Genomic DNA, 25,833 nt, shown 5'->3' with positions numbered 1-25,833 from the left:
AATAATTTACAGCAAACTTTTCACACGTCTGACTTCGGTATTTTGCACTATTACTTGGGCATCCAGTTTGTACATGATGCTAGAGGCATTGGATTATGTCAGTCAAGGTACATTGGGCAACTTCTTGAGAAGTTTGGCTTACAGGATTGCAAGCCAGTTTGTACACCCATGGAACCTGGGCTCAAACTGTCATTACATGATGACAGTGATTTGTTTGATATCCATACTTATGCTCCAGCAGTGGGATGTCTCATCTATCTATGCCACACTCGGCCAGACATACAGTTTGCCGTTTCAGTTTTGAGCAGGTACATGCATCAGCCTCGTATGTCGCATTGGCAAGCTGTGAAGCGTGTGTTTCGTTACTTGCAGGGTACTAGAGCTCTTGGATTGCTTTATGCCAAGGGGGGACCACTGCAGTTACATGCTTACAGTGACTCTGATTGGGCTGGTGATTTTGATACTCGTCACTCCACTAGTGGCAATTGTTTCTTTCTTGGCTCGTCATGCATTTCTTGGCTTAGCAAGAAACAATCCACTGTTGCCACGTCGTCATGTGAAGCTGAGTACAAGGCAGCCTTCACTACTGCAGTTGAGTGCATATGGCTTAGACGCTTACTTGCTGATTTGGATGTATCTGTTACGGAGCCTACTCCTTTATATACTGACAGTCAGAGTGCCATTGCAGTGGCACGGAACCCTGTGTTTCATGCTCGCACGAAACACATAGAGATTCACTACCACTTTGTCAGAGAGAGGCTACATGCAGGTGATATCAGCCTTGTCTACTGTCCTACCACCAGCAATGTGGCAGACATCTTCACCAAAGCTCTTCCACGAGACAAATTTGAAGCATTTCGCGATGCTTTGAATTTGACGCCCTTTGGTGGCGGATGATCCTTGTACACTTGATCACTCTTCACTCCAGGGGGGTTTGTTGGGTATCTCACACGCCTTACTTACGCCTACGCTCATATGGGAGTGTGCGGGTGATCACTAGGACACTGGGGCACTTTTTACTCTCGGTAGGAGAGGTTTTTTCCCCCAGATTATGTGTACTATTTTGTATGTGCTTGTGGTGCACACTTACGGGCACTTACTGTGTTCGGGTGTGAACAGCCCCTTATAACCCTAAGGTATAAGGGTTATCGTTTGTACTTTCAGCTAACACTCTATTCAGTACTATTGCATTGGGTATCGTGCTCAACTCTGTCTCTCACTCTCACACTGTCTACTGCACTTCAGCTGCACCTCGATCCTCTCCCATCTGACAATTTTAGCCTATTTTTGATATTTTGGATATTATTTTTTATAAATATCCAAAAAAGGTGTAGAAAACTTCTAGAACAGGGTGACATGCAAAAAGCAAGTTGCTTTTTCAATCAGTTTTGGAGATCTCATGCAAAAATAAACACTTCCAAAATCACGCGCGCACAATCGCAGTTTAAAGATAGCAAACAGCACTCCAAACTGGGAGAAGAAGAAGGAGCGATCTAGGAGAATTCTGATCAAATGTCTTGAGGTTTTATCCCCCTTTCGAAGCCAACAGAACCATCAGATTTGCGATCGGAGCAACAGAGAGAAAGTTAATGTTTGGTGCGCGTTTTTTGTTTACTAGGGAGCTCCAAGAGATCTAATACTTAGAGATTGCTTTCGAGTAGTCCCAGACAAGGATTTTGTTCATCTTCTCAGATTCTATCAATACATAGTGCTTTGATTCATTGAGCTTTGTCTTTATCTTGTATACCTCTTGTCTATTCTTTTTCTTCTCTTCTATCTCCTATTCTCTATTTCCTTCTCTCTCTGATTCCTGGTGGATATGACCTTTTGACTAAAACCCCTCCGACATTGGTGAACCCAACGTGAAAGGTCGTCGAAAGGAAAGACAGGATGGAAGAACCTTTAAGCACAATTTCTAGTGATGTTTTTCAGTACTAAATGCAGAATATGAACATGCTTATGCACGCACAACAACAACAATAGGTGATGCAGAATTCTGCTCAAACAGAAATTATTGTGGTGAATGCTTTGCAAGCAGTAGAGCATAAGATAAAGTTGTTTAATGGTAGGAATGTATTTGCATATTTGCATATCTATGCTCAAAAGATGAAGTTCTTTGGGTGGTTAACTTGCATGGAGTGAGTATTTTATACGAGTCATTGTACATGAATTAAAGGCGCAAGTTACTGAATTATACATGTAGGATGCTAACTGTGTAGCTTTCAAGAAGATACTCAAGGAAGAATTTTACATTGAAGACACCAGTTTGATTATCCGCAAGACTTTCCAAGAGTGGGTTATAAAGAAAAATACCCTAACACAGAAACATAAGCAGAAACCGTACGACAAAGCACAGACTGAAAAAAAGAACATGGTTAGGGTTAGGGTTAGGGTTAGAGTAACTCAGAGACAATGAACACAGTGAATAAGTGAAATGACATGACTACTAATAATACGATGCTCATTCAGCAAACACACTATGCAATGAATGAATACTGAACCTCGAACTCTTGTATCTCTAGAATCAGGGCAAGGGTAATGAGCCAGAGAGTGTGTCGTACTCCGAACGGATCCCGAATCGCAGCAAGGCAACCTCCGGATGTCGAACACCAGCAAACGCAGCAGTGAGAAGCTGGATCTGATACAGACAGCAGTGAGGAGAGAAAAAGACAAAAAATGGAGCCTGCAGGAGAAAAAGACTAAAAACGCACTCAGGACTGCCTGCATGAGAGAGAAAGACTAAAAACGGAGCCTGCAGGAGAGAGAAAGACTGAAAACGCAGGTAGGACAACCTGCAAGAGAGAGAAAGACTGCACCAACTACAGATAGGAGAGTGAAAACTGTCAGGGCAGCAGCTGGAGCCTACAAACGCAGCAGTTTGCTGGTGTGGCAGGCTGTATGACAGCAGTGCAGATGAACAGCAGTCAGTCACCAGGCAGAAACGGCAGCAATCAGCATCTGGAGGACTGGAAACAGGCGCCAGACTATAGGGAACAGTGATGGACAGCAAGGGCTGAGATGTCCTCCGTGACCGGAGTGTGGGCAGCAAGCTAGTAACACCTGAAACCTGCAAAAACGAGATTGTAAAAGAGTGGAGGGCTAGCTGTCAATTTATAGAAAATTAGGGTTCTAGATTCTCTCCCACTTAACTTTCTCGATCCGCTTCTCGGTTTAGAGTTTTGGCTAAAATAAGCCTAAAATAAGCATGTTTTGGGAATGTTTAAGTGGCTAAGTGCATTTCTTAGCACAACATGGGTTCTACAACCCAATAAGGGTCTTATGGCTATAGAGTTATTAAGAGAATTTGAAAGTCCGTTTGAGCAGTTAGATCTTGTAGAACACCAAGCTCTTGCAAGTCAGAAAATTAAATTGTTTCTACAAGCGACAGATCCTGACCTTCAAGAAAAGCTTGATGATTTATTAGAGGATTAGACTACAGAGACACGGCTTAAAATAAAGTAGAGGTATGTTAAGGAGGCTGTTACTACACTAATGAAAAAGCATAGAAAAAGAGAAAGATTGCATGTATCTAGCTTGCCCACTATTACGAGCAAAAAAGTTGATATATCTAGTAAGCCACCCTCTTCTATGGCTAACCCTATCGTTGCACCTGTTGTTCCCACTGTTAGAAAAGATGTATTAGATGAATCGGTCAAAGGCATGTGGAATCTTCAGTTGAAGGTAGCAAGATTAGATGAGAAAGGACAAGAGGAAAGGGGACGGCAACAACCCCTAAACCAGGGAAAAGATATATGTGGTGTGATAGTTTGCAGTATGAAAGGAAGGATTGACCATGGGTCCGAGATTAATGTCATTGAGCGTGGATTGTATGAGAATGGTACATGGCCTTTGACACTCATCATAGTTAGCGTATGAGGGCTGTAAATAATTCTTCAGGGGAGCTCTATGCTACATGTTCTAATGTAAAAGTGACGATTAGTGATGTACAAGAAGAGCAACACTTCTTTGTGCGAGATAATTTCTCATATGCAGTGATTTTAGGGCAGCCCTATATTACAGGAGTACGTATGGAAACAAAGGTGTTCGATGATGGTTCTGCTTATGCAAGAGTCAGAAGCAAGGATAGGAGGAAAGCGGTCCAATTTCTTACCATTTGTGTTAATCATCCTAAGAATTGGGATGTGCTTCGAGAGTCTCCTTTGCCTCCAAATTCAAGGGAATTCAAAGACCCTGATTTTCATTAAGCACTGCTGTAATCCGGGGCTACAGTAGTGATATTCAAGGGATGTACTCGCCTCTTGATGGAATGAAGCATGTATTTACTGCTGGTTATTCTCAATTTACAGCAAACAGTTCATGTTGGTTTAAGCCTATGGAACCTATGTGCAAGGTTGAATGCATATCTATGAAACAAGCTACTAAGGAACTAAGAGCATTGGGGTGGTTAGCTGAAAATGAAGGCATTTCAGGCCTCTTTTATGGGTTGAATATTATTGACACTATAGCTGAAATTTCAGCAACCATACATACAAAAAATGAGGCTGAAACTAGAGTGTTGTCAGTAAGTTCTTTGGACATGTATGATTGTTAGATATGCTCAATACCCCACCCTCACAAGGTGCCACCAATGATCGATGGTGCTCAAAGTTGTAAGGCCTCCATTATGAGAAGAAGCCATATGTGAGCCCGGATATTGGTTGAGTCCTGACTTGTATATCAGATGAGGTCTATGTGACCAAATGGCAAAAAGGTGACCATTGTGGGTCTAATCTTTGGGTTAGACACAGTAGTTAAGTTGGTAGCAACTCGAGGCACATTGTATAGAGTTATGGGGTAAGGGAGTTATCAAGGGGCCAGGGAATATTCCTTGGAATATTCCCTAGCCGACTAGTGGAAGCTCATATGGTAGGTCGCGGTCAGGCCGACCTAACCTCCTTCGCAGGCTATAAAAGCTAAACCCCTTCACAACCATCGATCATCCATCTTTCACCCAGTCAAGAGTTGTTCCAGCTAGCCTTAAGCTCTTCACCTATCTTCTATCTAGATCGCCATCTAAGCTTCACAGTGGAAGAGTATGGGTGGACAGAGCCATCTTCTTTGTATCAGTTGTTTGGAGCTAAAGAATTTTTTATTCTCCTCTTATCTATTGTGTACTCTCTATCTCTTTCTTAGATTCTGTTCATTGTACCGTGTAATTTTTACATGGTATCAAAGCCCCGGGGGACTCTAGGGATCGAAAAGTGTGCAAGAGGCAAAGGCTTCAACAGCAAAGAGGAACGATGTCGTCTTCCAAAAGCGGTTCTGGCACATCCGGAAGCAGTGCAGGAGGTGGTGCTGCTGTACCGGCTATTCAAACACTAAGGATTCGTCCACCAACCTATAGTGAAGGCAAGTTAGATGGTACAAACTACACCTTGTGAAAGTTCAAAATTACAACTATCCTTGATTCTAATGAGCTTTTGGAGACTGTGCTGGGGACTAACGCAAAACCACAGCCTACCCCTAACCCATCAAATTCTAGTGTGATGATTCCTTCAAATGCAGATCTTCTATGAGCTTGGAAATGAAGGAATGCAGATGCATTGTATGCCTTAGTTACAAGCTGTTCTGACAGTGTTCTATCTTTCATTCAGCATACAACCAAAGCATCAGAGGCTTGGAATGTACTGAGGAGTCAGTATGAAACACGAAACCAAACAATGATTCAAAACTTGGAGAATCAACTAGCAGCGGAGAAGTTTATTGAAGGAGAGACGGTTGAAGCATTCATCACTTGGATTAAGAATCTGCATGACCAAATGGCTGGAACTAGGATACAAAAGACTAGCGAAGAGCTAGCTCGGAGTTGTCTTCGGATTTGTCCACAAAAGTTTGATGGACTAGTAACCGCCCTTAATACTCAGGTAATACCTCAAGCTTTGACTTTTGAGGAGTTTTGTCATTATTGATGGAGGAGGAGTTGAGGTTGAAAGCCCGAGAAGGAAGCAACAATGGAGATGTTGTATTCTCTGCCAATGCAAAAGGCAAAGGTGGTTCCTCCACCAAAAATGATGGTGACAAAAAGAAGAAGAGCGGTAAGAAGAAGTTTGAAGGAGAGTGCTTCTACTGCAAGAAGAAAGCACATGCAATCGCAGATTATCGTGTCAAGAAGGCAGATGAAAAGAATGGTACCCTTAAAAGTAAAGCAAAAGAGACAGTCAATACGCCTGAAGCAGAGTTGGAGTTATTCATGGCGACCATTGAGAAAGTGTGCTCCTCAGCGCAAGAAGAATCTACCACTCACTCATGGGTGTTGGATAGTGGAGCCTCCCGTCACATGACCAACAAGAAAGGTCTATATAGTTCTATGTAGCCTCTACAAGAATCCATCACTGTGACGGTTGGAAACAATGCAAAATGCCCTGTTGCAAGCACATGTACTATTTCTTTTGTTGCTGCAAATGGTAAAGTCAAAAAGCTTTCAAATGTATTGAGTGTTCTTGAAATCGGGAGAAATCTGTTATCAGTTGCTGCTAAAACTGATCTTAGTCATGAAGTGAGGTTCAAGAAAATAGGTGCAGAAATTCTCGACAGTGCTGGCAAAGTTGTTGACAAAGGAGAAAGAAGGAACAACCTGTATGAGCTAAGTGCTCTTATAGCCACCGCTGGAGTGGGCACAAGTAAGCTTTGGCATGAAAGGTTTGGACGCATCGGATTTGCAATGTTGAAGGAGATGCAAAAGCAAGGTATGGTTGCTCGCCTACCTTCAATGACTGAATTGAAGAAACCATGTGAAGCTTGTATGATGGGCAAGCAACAGAGAAAGGCATTTCCACAGGAAAGCAAGAATAGAGATACTCCTCTAGAATTGGTGCATGCTAACTTGTGCGGTAAGATGCCGACACAGGCCTCGGAGGGATCTTCTTATTTTATGTTGATTGTTGATGACTACAATAGAAAGATGTGGGTGTACTTTCTTCGTGATAAGGCTCAAGCTTTTGGGAAGTTTAAAAAATGGCTAAAACTTGTTGAGAATGAAACAGGGAAAAGTGTGAAGAAATTTAGAACAGATAGTGGTGGTGAGTTCAACTCAAAGGAATTTGAAGACTTTTGCAAGAGCAAAGGGATCAAGCGTCAATTGACGACGCCTCACACACCTCAGCAGAACAGTGTTGTGGAACACAAGAATCGCACCATTGTGGAGATGGCAAGATGCGTGCTAAAGGGCAATGGATTGCCTAACCATTTTTCGGCTGAAACAGTTAATACTGCAATAGTCTACATTCTAAATCGGAGCTACGCAAAGGCTCTCAAGGGGAAAACGCCTCATGAGGCTTACACTGGTAAGAAACCATCTGTCTCACACTTCAAAATTTTTGAATGTGAATGTTATGCACATGTTCCGGATGAGAAGAGAAACAAGTTAAAACCAAAAAGCAAAAAATGTATCTTCTTGGGTTATAGTGATGAGCAAAAGTCTTACAAATTATATGACCAAGAGGCAAAGAATATCATTGCAAGCCATGATGTGGTGTTCAAGGAGCAGCCGCATACAATGGAGAAGGAGAAGGCAAGTTCTTCCACTTTATCATCAAGCGAATAAGTAGTCCACTATGAACCTGTCCCAAGATTTGTCCCTATCCTTAAGGAGAAGGAAGCATCATCTTCAGATGCTAAGGAAAAAGTTCACCAACCTGACATCACCCCACCGGAAAAGCCATTGCTACGTTGGGTGAAGTAGCTCTCTAACCACAACAATCCTATGTCTACATCTGTTGAAGAAAAGGCAAATGGCGAACCAATGAGGTCTCAGAGAATAGAGGAGCAAAGGAGGGCTTTTGCTCACATAGTCAATATGACCTTGATAGCTAAGATTATGAGAAAAGTAAAGAAGCCAACTGACTTAGAAGAAGCACTTCAGATCCAGCATGGAAGGCAGCTATACAAGCCGAGTATGATAGCATAATGAAGAATGACACTTAGGAGCTAGTGGATCGCCCAGCAAAGTGGAAGGTTATTGGCACCAAGTGGATCTGGAAGCTAAAGTACAAGGCTGATGGTACCTTAGAAAAGTACAAAGCCAGACTGGTTGCACAGGGATTTTCACAAGTTGAAGGGTTTGATTTTCAAGAGTCATTAGCCCCAACTACCAAAATGACCACTATCCGCACAGTACTTGTAGTGGCCGCCCACAAGCAGTGGCCAGTTTACCAAATGGATGTTAAGTTAGCGTTCTTAAATGGTGACCTCAAGGAGGAGGTGTACGTGGCTCAGCCACCAAGGTTTGAGGCCCCCCGTTCTAAGAACAAAGTGTGTAAGTTGAAAAAGGCATTCTATGGGCTGAAACAAGCCCCCAAAGCATGGTATCAACGGATAGATAAGTTCTTTTTAAGCTTAAACTTCAAAAGATGTGCCTCAGATGGCTAACTTATATGTTTACGAGGATGGTGAAAAGTCTGTAGTGATTGTTCTATATGTGGACGACGTTCTTATTACAAGTGACTATGAAGATATGATCAACCAAACTCGAAAGGCTTTGAGTTCTTAGTTTGAAATGACAGACTTGGGCTTGTTGCACTATTGTTTAGGGATTGAAGTCTGGCAAGAGCCAGGAAAGATCTTCATCTCTCAAAAGAAGTATGCATGGGAGATCTTGAAGACATTTGACATGACCGAGTGCAAGGAGATAGCTACACCTATGGAGGTGAATGCAAATTTATCCGTTGAGGATACATCAGCACTAGCAGACATTGGGAGGTACACGAGGTTGGTCGGCAGTCTGATCTACTTGTGTAACACTAGACCAGATATCAGTTTTGTTGTTGGTGTTTTGAGCAGGTTCTCAAACAAACCTCATGAGAGTCATTGAAAAGCTAGGATGTGGGTGCTCAGATACTTGAAGGAAAATCTTGACTATGGTATCATATACAGTTCCGAAAGAGAAATGCTCAGATACTTGAAGGAAACTCTTGACTATGGTATCACATACAATTCCGGAACTTCTCTTGTGGGGAACTGTGACTCAGATTGGGTAGGAGACAGTGACTCCAGGAAGTCAATTTCTGATTATTATTTCTCTTTGGGTTCATGAATTTTCTCTTGGATTAGTAAGAAGCAGCCAACAGTGGCATTGTCTTCTACCGAAGCAGAGTACAACGCAACTTTGTTTTGCTGCATGTGAAGCAGTATGGTTGAGAAGGATCCTATGGCATATGGGAGTACAGGATAAAGAACCAACTATGCTGAGATGTGACAATCGGAGTTGCATCGCCATTGCCAAAAATCCAGTGTTTCATGTGCGCATCAAACATATAGAGATCCAGTATCACTACGTGCGTGATTTGATCGAGGATGGGATAGTGAAATTGGTCTACTGTCCAACTGAGAAAAATGGAGCGGATATCTTCATCAAAGCACTTACGAAGGATCTGCTTCATGTTCATCTTCAGAGACTTGGGGTTGGGCCGAGGAGATAGTTCACCTACGAGTGGACATTGAGGGGGGATGTTAGATATGCTCAATGCCCCACCCTCACAAGGTACCACCAATGATCCATGGTGCTCAAAGTTGTAAGGCCCCCATTATGAGAAGAAGCCATATGTGAGCCCGAATATCGGTTTAGTCCTGACTTGTATGTCAGATGAGGTCTATGTCATCTGATGGCAAAAAGGTGACCGTTGTGGGTCTAATCTTTGGGTTAGACAGAGTAGTTAAGCCGGTAGCAACTCAAGGCACATTGCATCTAGTTGCCGAGTAAGGGAGTTATCAAGGGGTCCTATTTTGGGGTCCGGGGACCGCGGAAGGGACCCCTGGCTGGGGGGTCCCAAGGGGGCTAGGGGGCTAGCAGCCCCCCTGGTGGGGGTCCAGGGGCAATGCCTCCAACCCGACGGTAAAGAGAATGTTCCCTGGAATATTCCCTTACCGACTAGTGGAGACTCATATGGTAGGTCGGTCAAGCCGACCTACCCGCCTTCGTAGGCTATAAAAGCTAAACCCCTTCACAACAATCGATCATCCATCTTTCACCTAGTCAGAGTTGTTTCAGCTAACCTTAAGCTCTTCCCCTATCTTCTGTCTAGATCGCCAACTAAGCTTCACAGTGAAAGCGCACGAGTGGACAAAGCCATCTTTGTATCAGTTGTTTGGAGCTAAAGAATTTTTTATTCTCCTCTTATCTATTGTATACTCTCTATCTCTTTCTCAGATTCTGTTCGTTGCGCCGTGTAATTTTTACAATGATATTATAACATTGTTTGCTCAGTAGGAAGGATTATAATGGGCTGAAGCAGTTGTGGAGACAAAGTATAAGACGGTTGACAAAAAGGTAAAACCAGTTGCTTTGCCGCATCCACCAGATAGTGAAAGTCTGTATGAGAAAGTGTCAAGGCAGTCAAGTTTACAAAATCCTAAAGATATAGGTCATCAGTTTACAGCTGAAACATTACAATAATTAAAGTTGGTGCAGAAGGGTTTCTTTTGCCTACTGAAAGAGACTGTTTTATGCAGCTGTTGGCTAGGCATGGAAAAGCATTTACATTTCAGCCAACTAAAATAGGTTGTGTGGATCCGAATGTTGTCTCTACTATGATAATATTTACTGTGCCACATGTACCATGGAACTTGAGGCCTATTCCAGTGCCCAAAGCTTACTTGCCAAAGCTAATGGATTTACTGAATGAAAAGATTCGCATGAAGATCTTGGAGCCCTCTTCAGCCCCGTACTCAAATCGTTGGTATACTGTGCCCAAAAAGAATGGAGCTTTGAGATTTATTTAAGACATGTAGCGGGTTAATAAAGTAACCATAAGAAATGTGGGTGTAGATTCTATGGTTGATGAATTTGCAAAAACTTTTGCAGGCAAAGTGATCTATTCTGATCTTTACTTGGGGTATGATCAGTTTCAGCTTGCAATTCAGAGCAAGGATATCACAACCATGAAGACTCCCTTGGGGTTAGTACAGATGTATACTCTCCTGCACGGTGCAACAAACTTAGTGGCACACAAGACAAATGCTATGAATAGGGTACTCATGGATTTTATACCACAATTAACAATGCCCTTCTTGGATGATGTTCCAATCAAAGGGTATGCAGTGGATGAAAAGAATAAAGAGATGGATGCTCATGGGCGCAAACAACTTATGGCAGACCATATTGTTGATTGTGAAAGGATTTTGACGCATCTAGAAGAGGTGCATTTAACTCTTTCTGGACAAAAGTCAGTCTTTGGAGTTGAAGAGATTTCGATTGTTGGGCATATGTATGGGCCCTATGGACGAAGACCATCACCAACAAAAATAGATGGGATTGATATAATGCAATATGTATACACAAATGTATCTGAGGTGCGTAGATTCTTGAGTGCATGTGTGTTCTATTTGATATGGATCCCTCACTTTGCACATGTAGTTGATGCTCTATATCAGCTCTTAAGGAAAGGTCAAAGGTTTCTCCTACATTGAGAAAGGCTTATTATTCATATGGAAAGCCTATTATTATTACTGTTGAATCTTGATACTTGTAACTATAAGTACAACTCTCATGAATGCAAGGACAACATTAAATGCAGTAAATACATCAGCATTTATCAAGTCCAAGTACTGTAAGAGTGAATTTAGCAGTGCAAGGAGTTGCTACACAGCACTAACAGAAGCTTGGACGACAGCAAAGAGAAGACACTTTCGATGTTATTTATCTTGTGTAGAAGTGTTTCTAGAAGACAAATATGCAAGAGAAATACATCAGCATTTATCAAGTCCAAGTACTGTAAGAGTGAATTTAGCAGTGCAAGGAGTTGCTACACAGCACTAACAGAAGCTTGGATGACAGCAAAGAGAAGACACTTTCGATGTTATTTATCTTGTGTAGAAGTGTTTCTAGAAGACAAATATGCAGGAGAGTGGCTGAGAATTGGTCAATACCTTAATACATTAACAAAGAGAGACGAGTGGTCGGATAAAGAGTTTAAGAAGATCAAAAGAAAAGCCTATGGGTTTTTTTTAAAAGATGGATACTTGTGGAAACATACTAAGAAGAAACAAGGTATGCCATTGCGAGTTTTGGGTAACAGAGCTTCACAAGTAAATGTTATGCAAGAATTTCATGAAAGCTTATGGGCTGGCCATAGAGGTGTTTGGGATACTTTTGCAAAGATCAAAGAAAGATATTGGTGGCATGGATGTATAAGGATGTTCCTCACTTTGTAAAAACATGTACGACATATCAAATGTATTCATCTGTGAGACATAGGAATGGATTGCAACCCACATATCCCTTGTCTCTTCATTTTAAGTGGGTGGTGGATTTAGTCACGATACCTACAAGTCTTTGACAAATGAGATATCTCATACTTGCCCGTGAAGACTTGACTAATCAAGTGGAAGGAAGAGCTCTATGTACTAAGACAACAAATGCAGCGTGTACTTTTCTCTTAGAAGAAATCCTTTGTTGGTATGGCTATGTGGGAAAAGTTACAACAGATAGGGGTGAATTGGATGCAGATGAAGCCCATGATTTCTTTGCATGACTGGGGATAAAGCTTGCTTTAACTTCAGCTTACAACCCTACAGGAAATGGCAAAAGTGAAAGAGATCATCCACCTATTGTAAAGGCATTGTCAAAAGCATGTGGGGAGAAAGTAAAAGATTGGCCACGATTGCTCCCTTATGCTTTGTGGGCTGACAAAACAACTCATAGTGCCGTTACAAGATATATGCCTGCTGAATTGATATATAGTCAAAAACCTATTATGCCGATAGAAGAGATGACAGTCACATGGAGTCTACTACCTTTAAAAGAGGAGTTGAATCGAGAGAGGAGTTGTTGGCCTTGCGTATTAGACAGTAGGAAAGAACTCAGAAGACATAGAGGCAGCAATTGCAAAGCTAAGGGCAGCAAGGATACAGAACCAAAAATGGTTTGACAAAAGACATAGATTGAGGCCAAGAACCATACAAGATGGGGATTGGGTATTGGTTTATGATAGCAATTTAGACAGCCAGCATAGTGCCATGCGTAAAGTTTCCAAAAGATAGTTCGAATCTTATGTGGTAAGACAAGCGTTTGATAATGCTACTTATGCATTAAATGAGCTGGATGGAACAGCCATAAAACTTCTCTTAGCAGGGAAAAGAATCAAATTATTCAAGAGACGGGAATCTACTGCCTATGAGTTACCAGAATCAGAAGAAAACATTGGTCATGATACAAGGACTAGCCAAGAAGATATCGAAGATGAAGAAGCAAAGGATATGGTGGCAGAGGATGAGAAGGACTCAGAATCTGGTGACAACTAGGACTTTGGCACATACAATCTGTAAATTCTTTTCTGCACCGTTGAAAATTCGGCTCTCATAAGCCACAACTCGACTGTCCTGCATAAGAACAGCCCCAATGTTGTTACCACATGCATCACATTGAACTATGAATGACTTCCTTAGAACGGGCAACACAAGCAGAGGATCTGAGGTCATCTTTTCCTTCAACTTTTCAAATGCTGAAATTTCCACTGCTGGCCATCTAAATGGTCGTGCCGCTACGTGGACACAGTGTGAAAAACTCAAGAGTGAGTCGTCATCCGACTTTCTTATTAATCTAGAGAGTCAATGCCATATTAGTCATTAGTGTTGGTGTCCATAGTATGGATAGTCCAAAAATACAAGATTTTTTTTAAATTTTAGTCTATTTTTAATATTTTAGATATAATTTCTTGTAAATATCTAAAAATTATGTAAAAAACTTCTAAAATAGGGTGACATGCAAAAAGCAAGTTGCTTTTTCAACTAGTTTTGGAGATCTCATGCAAAAAAAATGGCTTCCAAAATCGCACGGTGCGCGATCGCAATTTACAGACAGCAAATAGCACTCCGAACTAGGAGAAAAAGAAATAGCGATCTGAGAGAATTTTGACCAAGCGTCCTAGATTTTTACTCTCCTTTCGGAGCCAACAGCGTCCTGGAGTTTTACCCCCCTTTCAAAGCCAACGGAACCATCAAATTTGCAGTCTAAGTAGTAGAGAGGAAGTTAATGTTTGGTGCACATTTTTAGTCTACCAGGTAGCTCCAGGAGATCTAATGCTTGGAGATTGCTTCCGAGTAGTCCCAAACAAGGATTTTGTTTATCTTCTTAGGTTCTATCAATACATAGTTCTTTGATTCATTGAGCTTTGTCTTTATCTTGTATACCTCTTGTCTATTCTTTTTCTTCTCTTCTCTCTCTCCTATTCTCTACTTCCTTCTCTCTCTAATCCCCGATGGCTATGACCATTCGACTAAAATCCCTCCGACATACCTCGTTCAGAGTCAACGGAACCATCAGATTTGCGGTCTGAGCAACAGAGAAGAAGCTAATGTTTGGTGCACGTTTTTGGTCTACCATGAAGCTCCAAGAGATCTAATGCTTGGAGATTGCTTCCTTAATTCATTGAGCTTTGTCTTTATCTTGTGTACCTCTTGTCTATTCTTTTTCTTCTCTTCTAACTCCTATTCTCTACTTCCTTCTCTCTTTGATCCCTTGTGGATACGACCTTTCGACTAAAACCCCTCCAACAATGCTATGTGCTTCAATCACCAACCTTGGATCTCCATAGTACATTTTTCCCTAGAAGACAAGGAAAATAATCATGGGAATACCAAAATACAAGATTCTTGCTGGCATGTGCTCAATGTTGATTAATCTATTAAAATATAATCTTTAACATTGTTGACTCCTTTGGTCTATTCATGAAAAGTCATGCTTTAGAAATCTGGTTGGCACACAAGCAAGGATCAATTGCATGTCACTTCTATGCAGCCCAAATTGCTCATGGTTTCTAAGATAGTTTCATGGGAAGGCAAACAAGATGCGATACCTAGGTTTAATCGGATGGCATAGCTTGGATTACTTTCTATTGATGATGCAACTTTGCTAGCATTATGTGTATTGATGTCCTTCCAGCATACAATCGTCCGCCTTGTTAGCTCATTTGGTCTATTCATGGAAAGTCATGCTTTTGAAATCGGGTTGGCGCCCAAGCAAGGATTGATTGCATGCCACCTCTACACAGGTAAAATTGCTCACAGTTTCTTAGATAGTTTCAAGGGAAGGCAAACAAGAAGCTACACCTAGGTTTAATCGAATGGCACAGCTTGGATTGCTTTCTATTGCTGATGCAACTTTGCTGGCATGGTGAGTATCGATGTCCTTCCTGTCACTTCACTGGATTTTTCATATCTTTCAAGGATATTGTGACTTATAGGCACACTCCCCTCATCTTTGCATGATCAGTAGTCCTTTTCTGGACCCTCTCTAGATAGCCCCCCCATAGGATTGGAGACTTATGGGGAGGGTTGTAAATGCAATAGAAACATGAGAGTAAGGGAAAAAAAGTTTCTACTAAAGTCTTCCTAAAGCAATCAGTTAGACCACATAAAATGTTAACCTAGAAAGGAAAACAGAAATTAAAGTCAAGCTGGTGACTGAAGACATTAAAGGTTTTACCTGAAACAGAAGGTAGATTAATATTTTGAAAATTATGTTTGGATGTAATGCCCTAGGCTTGTGCATTGCAAAGTTTCAATTATTGCCTGACAAGTGGAACACACATCAGAACATGCATACTGATTTTGAACGTGCGGTGATAATGACCACAAGATTGATCATGCGTATCTGCACTGTAGACCATAAGATGAAAGGTTGTACCACACATTCTTCCATTCTGTTATAGTGCAGGAGCGGGGCTTTGCACAGGACAACACACCTGATGTCATATCACCAGTATGAAGCCAATTCTGTAGGTTGAAAACCTGCGCTTGTTTGGCAAGGTCTGCAAGGGCAGTTACTGATTGTGTATCACCTGCACATGATGTGAAAATCTCATTATGTTCAAACCATTGAAAGAACTACTAGCTATCTAAACAATAAACAGACAGAAAAGATATCATTACCAAGTGTACGCAATGTGTTGTACACAAGATGAGAACTTAGCAGAGTGGCAACTGCAAAGATACGAGCATCATACAAACGAGTGGCTCGTTCTCCATATAAGCCCTCTGTATCTAAGAGAACTACATGTGAACCATCTATACCCTGCAGTTTCTGTTTGGAAATCATGCGGATCCACATTCCCCTTGTTTCAGGCTCTGGCTTGACCCCAACAGGGAAGCCATGACTAGAATTAAGTAGCACGTTGAGTAAAAATGATTTGCCACTGCACATAGAAAGAATTCACTCAGCTGTCTTACACAAAATCTGTCTTCATGTTCATACATGCACTCATTCTAGGAAGTGAAGTCAAAACCAATGTCTCAAAAGGGATGCATTGCCTTCACAATGTTGGAAAAACATTGACTATCAATAAGCTGCCTTATGAATGATAAAGCTTTAAATTTTATAAACAAAATCTTACAATTGTTGTTACAAGACACAAGAGACATTACCCATGATAAGGACCTACAATCCCCACAATAGCAATGGGTTCTTCCAAAGTGGCAAGAGTTTCCAATACTGTCTCATTAATTTCTAAGTGGTCATGGCCCTTCCCAGGCCTCAGAATTTGCATAGGTTCTTCATTCAAAACTTTGATGCCCAAATGTAAACTGTTGGGCAAAAGATATCTGTTGTTTCTGTCTTCAACACTAACAGCATCTGCTCCATCATCATCCATCGAAATTAACGACAGTGGCTCATTCGAGGCAGCAGCCAGAGATATAAGAAGGGTTGTAAATGCAGTAAGAACAAGAAATGTAAGTTCCACATTCAGTCTGACAGCTGAATTCACCATGTGCACCTGTAATTTCTATGTCAAAAATTTGCATTAATTGGATAACCATTACCTTAACAAATCCAAGGACAGCATCTCAGGACAATAACTTCAAAAGTATCAGAAACCTGTGCACCTCTTGACTAGCAAGATGGATTAAAAAACATTTTGTAGTATGATCTGAATGAATGATGGTAATGCTCTAATAAAAAACAAGAACTGAAGAGAAAACTGTGCAACAGGGAAGCATTTTGTAACAATCCTGCTCATACAGGGTATGTCATCTGTAGACGTGCTGAACAAAAGATGGTAACACGGGATGTCTGGTAATGAAGTCATCAGCATCACCAAGTTTAAGAAGCATCATAGGTCCAGGTACATACAAATTTAGACGATTGAAAATACGCAAACATTAAGGGTACAATCACACCACATAAAAGGCAGCAATAAAAAGATGTTATATTTATTAAAATCTAAGCCATAGAAGTGGGAATATCCAAGAAATTGGAGCTCTTGGCCATGAACATGCAGTTATAGCTTTATCTGATGGAGGGAGCTGTAAGACTGTCGTATGATTTGGCAAGTGGCACTAATTTGAAATTGATCATAGGGTACATATTGTTTCAAATGATGGATAAGCCATCATAATGCCACTATCATCAATAAAGCTACACATCACCTGGACAAAAAATGTATGGCCTTTTAGCAGTTCCCACTATTGGAATTTGATAACTTGACTGTGGTTTCTCTCTGGAACACACAATTTCAATACCAGCACCATAGCCTTGGTGATCAGGATACTTTTGAATATGGTGGGGGTGAGAGGACAAAAAAACACACATATATACACTTTACTTTCATCCAACCATCATTCATCTTTAGTAACCTTCCAGACTTGACTTGCATGTGCAGCAAGCAAGGTGCGGGATGCAATAGCATACAATTTAGTAGAATGCAAACTAGAAGAATGGGATTCTTGAAACCAAATCATGACACTTCAACATCAATTCTCTTTAAATGTATTAATTCCTTCATGGCAACTGATCTAGATAATTTAATTTCAATGTAATCTGCTGTAACTTAGCTGCATTCATCCCTATATTCAGTTTCCTTCTTGCTTTCAGCAAAGTAACCAATTTGCTTATGTTAATACAGAATTGGTTTCTGTAAGCATGGAGGAGCTTCAAATTAATTTCACAATAGTTAATAGGATGCTACATGCGGAAACCTGACAGGCAATCCAGAGCTCTCTAATCCTGTTTACCCAACTGACAGACTGTCCAAATACTGGCCAACAAGGTGTCCAATACCCAATTATCATGAGCGAACCCAAAAGGTAGAACATTGAAGACAAAGAAGTGGACCACCCAACTCATCTTCATCATGTACTCCTTCACAAGGTGCATCTGAATTGGAGCAGTCTACTAATGACACTGACCACCTCCCAGTTGAGGAAAGACTATCCACTTGGGACATAGCTGAAAGTTCAAACTCTTCAATCAAGCCCAATGGCAAGTTCATACAATCCATTTCTGTGAGAGTCTAATTTTGTCTTTACTACTTCTTCAATTATGCAAGAATTGACTATAAGTCACCATCAAGACCCAGATTGGTACCAGTAAGGTTTTGAAGAAAACTCTATGTTCAAAGATGTTCCACAAGGTAATCCTTCATCCTTTGTTTCACTTGAGCACGAGTTTGGAGCTTCCCATTCACCTTCACATTTAGATTTCTCTTCTTTCTAGACCCTTTACCTACCGTAACCAGCCTTCCTCCTCGGATAGGGTGGTAAATAACCTGATTAAGCACTATTTACAGCAATTAACAAATTCACAAAACTGAAAAGTACACTCTACCATATAATCTTGGACATTGGAAACCCTGTTGGCCCCAAAATTGGCACCCCTTCCGGTATTTATTTAGCTTAATTAAAGAAGAACTTGATGTACAATGGGATTCTCCCAATCCCTTTCGGTATTCCAACTCCCCTTGCTGTTCAAAATGACCAGCAAGTCTTTAATCTGATTTACCCCTTGATTCGGGCAATCAATTGGCCTTCACCTACTTTTATGGAGATGGAAAATGCCCCAAATTCAATTATTTGCTGGTCCCTCCACTTAAATAGGCTAAAAACAGCTTCATCCCTATTGAATCCAAGTCTTGGAGCTTCCAATTTCTGGCACGCCTCCCAATGCTGCTACTAAACCCTAATTACAGCAGAGAAATCGGAAATTTCTCAGCCTCTGGTGATCACAATGCTGCAATCTTTAGAGCAAGGTTGTAGAAAGGTTGGGAGATGAGAGAGAATGCTGAGGAGAGAGAAAATTCAAACTTTCTTCGCGAAGAACTGAAAAAAATCTGTCATTTGCTGTTGCCCTGTCTCAACAGCTTGTAAATGCAAAGAACTGAAGAAAATCGGTCATTTACTGTTGATGCCCTATCTCAACAACCTGTAGATGCTATCACCTGCTGTTGATTGGTCTTCTCCTGCCTCTAGCTACCTCAAAAGGTCCTCTAATGGCTGCAAATCAAACCAGCAATATCTCCTCCCTCTCTGTTACACATGCTGAATACAGCCTCTAAAGACATTTTTCAGTCTTACATGGGCATTTTTTACAAGTGGCAATCTTCCCAAATGGTTTTTTCAGCATTATCCATAATTAAATATTAATTTTCAGTCTTTAAATACTGAAAATTCATCTAATAATTATTTCGGTGCCCTGAAAAATAATATGACTGTCCAATAATTATATTGACTAGGCAACTTCCATTCCAGAGTGTCTCTGCACCATCTTTGACCATCAGATTGGCGTTAGATACCATTAAATGCCACTTCTCTAGTGTCACCAAAACTGACACTTATGGCCAAATGAATGACCTGGGCCAACAACTGGCACCAGATACCACCAAATACTTGTGCGGGATAACTTATAGCAACTTTTGCCTTTGACATCCCGTGATTTCCTCAGGTCCCGGGCTCGTAAATTTACTCTAACCCCAATTATAGCTCACATGTGCAACATTTACTTAACCATGTGATTAAAAATCAATCCACATGTTGAGTGAGGTTTCAAAAATACATGTCCTCATAACAGCCCTCCCCCTTAAAATCCTTGAATCGTCCCACGATTGCACTGCCAAATGCATCAAAAGCAAAATAGTGGATTGGAATTTTCACAAGGCATCATAGTTAACACAACATTGTGCATTGTTGCTCAACCATTCCATATGCCCAACACATACTGAAAAATTACCAGTCAATCATAATATACCATAAGACTCACAAAGAATCTTATAAAAAACACATTGTCACATTATCATGTGACATATCTATTTCTTATGAGCTCAACTCATCTGGCAAAACAAAACCATAGCATAGCATAACCAAGCATAAACCATGGCTAAAACATCAATGGCATCGTAACATATGCTGTTGTCCATGGAACTAGATGTAAACCATTGAAAACTGAGCATAATCTAATCGTAAACTGATCACTTGTTGACCCCAAACTGATCACAAACTCATTGCAAAACTGACCGGCAATCAGTGCAAAAACTGATGCAAAACTGATCCAAAAAGTGACCATAAACGGTTCTCAAGCTGATCAAAAAACTGAGTTGAAACTTATCAGAAGTTTTGTCTCAAAATTGAGACAAAATTCATGCCAAATTGATCATAAGCTGATGCAAAAGTATAGTTCCAATGCCCGGGTGAAACTCATACTCATCTACATACATCTCACAGTGACTAGTACACTAAGTAGTGACCTACTATCAGCACAGTACCTTGGATGCATGCAGAATACATCCGAGATCCACTACATACAAGAATTGTCTATAACTGGAGGAGGGAAAGTACCTCCCCCTTGAGCATCAGGCAATACACCGGACCCTCGCTCTGCTAAACCTGACGGAGCCCAAACTAAAATCAGATCTAACTGAAAGGCATCTAGGTAAAGCTGCAACACTGAGGATGGTCTGCCAAGTCATCCTCATCCATCCATTTGGCATCCAGTATCTCCTGGAAACTTTACCTTTAACCTTTCTTTCCTTATGTGCTAAAATTTGCTCAAGTACCAAAATCTCATCTACATCCTCAACCTCAGGCTGAATTTCAGCAAACATATCCTCTAGCACATCAGCTTGAAAAGGCCTCAACAAACTAACATAAAAGACATTGTGTATCCGCCAATGTGGAGGTAATTTCAACCGATATGCCACATCGTTGATCTTCTCCAACACCTAGAAGAGCCCATAGTATCTCATACTCAACTTCGGATACAATCTTTCTCTTCCTTCCATCTTTTTCAGCCTTGCCTTTTCAAAGCGCAACAAAACATAATTACCCTCTGCAAATAGCAAAGCACGTCTGTGGCGATCAACTACCCTCTTTTGCTTTTCTTGCGATCTCTGAAGTGCATATTTTATCTTTGCATAGGCTACATCCAAGTTTTCCACATAACGATCAACCTCAAAGATCGTATCCTTAGTTTGCAGAATAGGTGGTACCTTCTTGCCACCCTCAACCACCTCAAATGGAGCTTTGCCCGTGAAACTATGCACTGTGTTGTTGTAAGCAAACTCAACCAAGGGCATATACTGCTCTTACTGTGTCTTGTGGTCTGAAACATAGCACCTCCAAAGATCTAACACTGTGGAATTTGCTTCCTCAGACTGATCATTTGTCTGCGGATGGAAGGATGATGAGAATTTCAGTGTGGTACCCATATTCTCAAACAAGCCCTTCCAAAATAAACTGGTTATCTGGGGATCTCGATCACTAATGATCGACTCTAGCATACCATGATACTTAAAGATGTGTTGCAAAAACAACTGTGCCATATGATCAGCCTTTATTTTCTTCCTCACCAGAATGAAATGAGCTTGTTTGCTAAACCTCCAAATGATAGTCTATATCCCATCATTCCCTGTAGGTGTCTTAGAAAGCTCAAAAATAAAGTCCATTGCAATGCTCTGCCAAGGCCTATTCGGAATAAGCAAGGGCTGCAGCAAACCCGGCATCTTTTGTCTATCATGCTTTACCTTCTGGCATATGATGCATGTCTTAACAAACTCTTCTACATCATGCTTGAAGCTGACCAATAAAAGAAATGCTCCATTACCTTGACGGTGGCATCAATACCTGTGTCCTGCATACGGAGGAGCATGACTTTCGGTGATACCTCTAGGCCTAACTGCTTTGTGACACACATTCGTCCATGCATCATCAAAAATCCATCTCTTAGCACAAAGTGTCTATGCCTTTGGCCATTGCAAAGCTTATCATAAACATTAGCAAAGTCCGAATCAGCAACATATTGCTCTTTCATGGCATCCAACTTAGTGTGATAAACCATGCTAACAGCTGAAATTTGTAGCTTACGTGACAATGCATCAGCCATGGTTTATGCTTGGTTATGCTATGTTATGGTTTGGTTTTGCCAAATGAGTTGAGCTCATGAGAAATAGACATGTCACATGATAATCTGACAATGTTTTTTCTTATAAGATTCTTTGCGAGTCTTATGGTATATTAGGATTTGGCTGGTAATTTTTCAGCATGTGTTGGGCATATGGAATCATTGAGCAACAATGCACAATGTTGTGTTAACTATGATGTCTTGTGGAAATTCCAATCCACTATTTTGCTTTTGATGCATTTGGCAATGCAATCGTGGGACGATTGCAAGGATTTTAAGGGGGAGGGCTATCATGAGGACATATATTTTTGAAACCTCACTTAACATGTGGATTAATTTTTAATCCCATGGTTAAGTAAATGTTGCACATGTGAGCTGTAATTGGGGTTAGAGTAAATTTACGAGCCCGGGACCTGAGGAAATCACGGGATATCAAAGGCAAAAGTTGCTATAAGTTATCCCGCACAAGTACTTGGTGGTATCTGGTGCCAGTTGTTGGCTCAAGTCATTCATTTGGCCATAAGTGTCAGTTTTAGTGACACTAGAGAAGTGGCGTTTAATGGTACCTAACGCCAATCTGATGGTCAAAGATGGTGCAGAGACACTCTGGAATGGAAGTTGCCTAGTCAATATAATTATTGGACAGTCAGATTATTTTTCATGGCACCGAAATAATTATTAGATGAATTTTCAGTATTTAAAGACTGAAAATTAATATTTAATTATGGATAATGCTGAAAAAACCATTTGGGAAGGCTGCCACTTGTAAAAAAAATGCCCATGCAAGTCTGAAAAATGTCTTTAGAGACTGGAGAGAGGCATTTTTAGTGTATTCGGCGTGTGCAAGAGAGAGGGAGGAGATGTTGCTGGTTTAATTTGCAGCCATTGGAGGACCTTCTAAGGCAGCCAGAGGCAAGAGAGGACCAATCAACAACAGGTGATAGCATCTACAGGTTATTGAGACAGGGCGTCAACAGTAAATGACCGATTTTCTTCAGTTCTTTGCATTTACAAGCTGTTAAGACAGGGCAGCAGCAGTAAATGACAGATTTTCTTCGGTTTTTCGCGAAGAAAGTTTAAATTTTCTCTCTCCTCGTCATTCTCTCTCATCTCCCAACCTTTCTACAACCTTGCTCCAAAGATTGCAACATTGAGATCACCTGAGGCTAAGAAATTTCAGATTTCTCTGCTATAAACCCTAATTTGCAGTAGAAATAAGAGTTTAGCATCAGCCTCGGGAAGCATGCCAGAAATTGGAAGCTCCAAGACTTGGATTCAACAAGGCTGAAACTATTTTTAGCCTATTCAAGTGGAGGGACCAACAAATAATTGAATTTGGGGCATTTTCCATCTTCATCAAAGCGGGTGAAGGCCAATTGATTGCCTGAATCAAGGGGCAAATCATATTAAAGACTTGCTGGTCATTTTGAACAGCAAGGGGAGTTGGAATACCGAAAGGGATTGGGAGAATCCCATTATACATCGACTTCTTCTTCAATTAAGTTAAATAAATACCGAAAGGGGCGCCAATTTTGAGGCCAACAGGGTATCCAATGTCCAAGATTATATGGTAAAGTGTACTTTTCAATTTTGTGAATTTGTTAATTGCTGTAAATAGTGCTTAATCAAGTTATTTACCACCCTATCCGAGGAGGAAGGCTGGTTACATCGGATGGGGTGGTAAATAACTTGATTAAGCACTATTTACAGCAATTAACAAATTCACAAAACTGAAAAGTACACTTTACCATATAATCTTGGACATTGGACAACCTCTTGGCCCCAAAACTAGCGCCCCTTTCGGTATTTATTTAGATCTTGACCACAGTAGCAGCCCATTAAGGATGGCCAAAACCATGTGCACCTCCCAATGCCAGTAGGTGTGTTCTGTATTCTCTTATCTCTCTATCTTAGGCTGATCAAACTAATCGCCCTTCATCTAATGCAATATCTCTAAACATCTCATTGCTAGTATCAAAGAAAGTAGATTGGTTGTTTTTTGTGCGTGCATTAAAGTCTCCTACTAATAAAACATCCCCAATGCTCATAAATCTCTTTATATCCTCATATAGTGGTGTATACAAGGATGCCTCTTTAGAGGCAAACCAAGGGTATAAAAGGGAAAAGTAGCATATGGCAACATATATGTCTTGAGTTCTATTTGTACGTAACCTGATCCACATGCATCTTGTTTCTACATCTCTATGTACCACTTGGATTGTATCTCGGAGGTCTTCTCTAAATAGAATTGCTACACCTCCTAATCCCCTTGCCCCTCCAGGCCTCCTAAGTTGAGGGCGATATGTACTTTCCCATCTATATCCATATACATCAAGTAGACGGCTATTTTTACACTAGTGTGTCTCGATATTCATAGCAATGTCTATTCCTTTGAAAGTATCCTCAAAATAACCTGCATCTGTCTTAAGGGAGAGAGCCATTGCAATTCCATAGTGTGAACTTCACATTCTCACAGGCCACGCATCGTCATGTTGTCCTTTTCTCTATGATTATGGTTCTTCCATCTCTATAGAGAGCCCATTTACTTGCTTTTCATGCCTCTAGAGCACATGGCATGTTTTTCCTCCTGTGGACTATCTCAACTGGGGTAAGGTCTTCATCTAGGTAGATCTTTTCGTCTTTGAGAGTGATCCTCTTGGAAAAAAATGCTCTCTTCTTTTCCAAGTCTCCAAACTTTAGGATGAGAACTTTTGTTTTTGTTTGTGTTGTTAGGAGAGAGAGAGAGAGAGCTCTTACAAGTACACAAACTCAAAGATAGATTGATAGTGATAGATTATATATGTGAGATGAAAGTACAAATGATGGGACTTGAACATATAGGCTGAGGTATCCACCTACACCTTTGACTCTTATTTAATGCTAAGTACTGTAAAGGGTATTCACACCTAAACACGCACTTTTACACACAATAATGCGTGTTTACATGAGGATAAATAAATCCTACAAACCCCCCTTCCAGCCATGGGTGACTAAACCCATGACACGAAACATATGAAAAAGAGAAGGGAAAGTCTTATCTCAAAGAGGCAGTGTCTAATCCCCTACAATGATTCTGGAAAATGAGATACATAGTGAGGGAGGTGCAACATGAGAATGATCATGACACAGTCTACCAAGAAGCTCAGGGACCCAAAGTAAGACATACTTTAGACGTGCATATGCATGGCTTAGAGACTGATCAAAAGCCAACGTGACTTAGAGGCATCGAGCAGCACATGACCAAAAGTCAAACACATGGGGTATAACTTTTGGGATCAATTCAGAGCTCACGCATAAAGTGGTTGCGAATCCCCCCTAAAATATAGCTCCTTTGTGAATTGGAAGGAAAGAAAAAAAAAATTAAAAATACAACTCATATTTTATTTATATCTAGATAGAGGACCCCACACATTTATTTAATATGTGATGGAAGCGTCTTAGCATATGCATGAGCATGGCCAATGTCTAATTCCAACCTGATTTTTCTGTTTTAATTTTTAAATGTATTTTTTTAAAAAAATTATTACTTTTTGAAATTTTAAATTCCCCATCGATGATGATGTCGAGGATATCGTGATCAAGGTTGATTGCTTGCAACAACATTGCCAAGCACTGGTGGATACTTGATGAGTCATTTTTCAATCGATGTTGAAGGCGCAAGCACTTGGGTGGTCTTCAACGTGTCGTCGAAGGCCCCAATTTAAAGTAGATAGGCACCAATGTGAAAAGCCCCA

General features: G+C 40.8%; 1 protein-coding gene across 13 annotated transcripts in view; it reads right to left on the bottom strand.

The window, feature by feature from the left end:
• Window positions 1-25,833, bottom strand: part of LOC148026607 (uncharacterized) — a 146,687-nt gene that overhangs the window by 86,939 nt on the left and 33,915 nt on the right. For 9 of the 13 annotated variants that reach the window (XM_087691052.1, XM_087691053.1, XM_087691056.1 and 6 more), the window contains 3 exons: window positions 16,357-16,706; window positions 15,865-16,127; window positions 15,678-15,773 (listed from right to left, as the gene is read on the bottom strand). In XM_087691052.1, coding sequence (XP_087547178.1) covers window positions 15,678-15,773; window positions 15,865-16,127; window positions 16,357-16,706 — 709 coding nt within the window. Of the gene's footprint in view, window positions 1-15,677; window positions 15,774-15,864; window positions 16,128-16,356; window positions 16,716-25,833 lie in introns of all 13 variants that reach the window. The other 4 variants (XM_087691060.1, XM_087691062.1, XM_087691064.1 and 1 more) reach the window with 1 other exon arrangement.

This window comes from Lygodium microphyllum, chromosome 13 (assembly GCF_053477565.2).
Source record: "Lygodium microphyllum isolate KBCC chromosome 13, Lygodium_microphyllum_v1.1.10, whole genome shotgun sequence".
In the NCBI taxonomy this organism is placed as follows: domain Eukaryota; kingdom Viridiplantae; phylum Streptophyta; class Polypodiopsida; order Schizaeales; family Lygodiaceae; genus Lygodium; species Lygodium microphyllum.
Note: the sequence above shows the minus strand (reverse complement) of the source record. Positions and strands in the feature narration are given on the sequence as shown.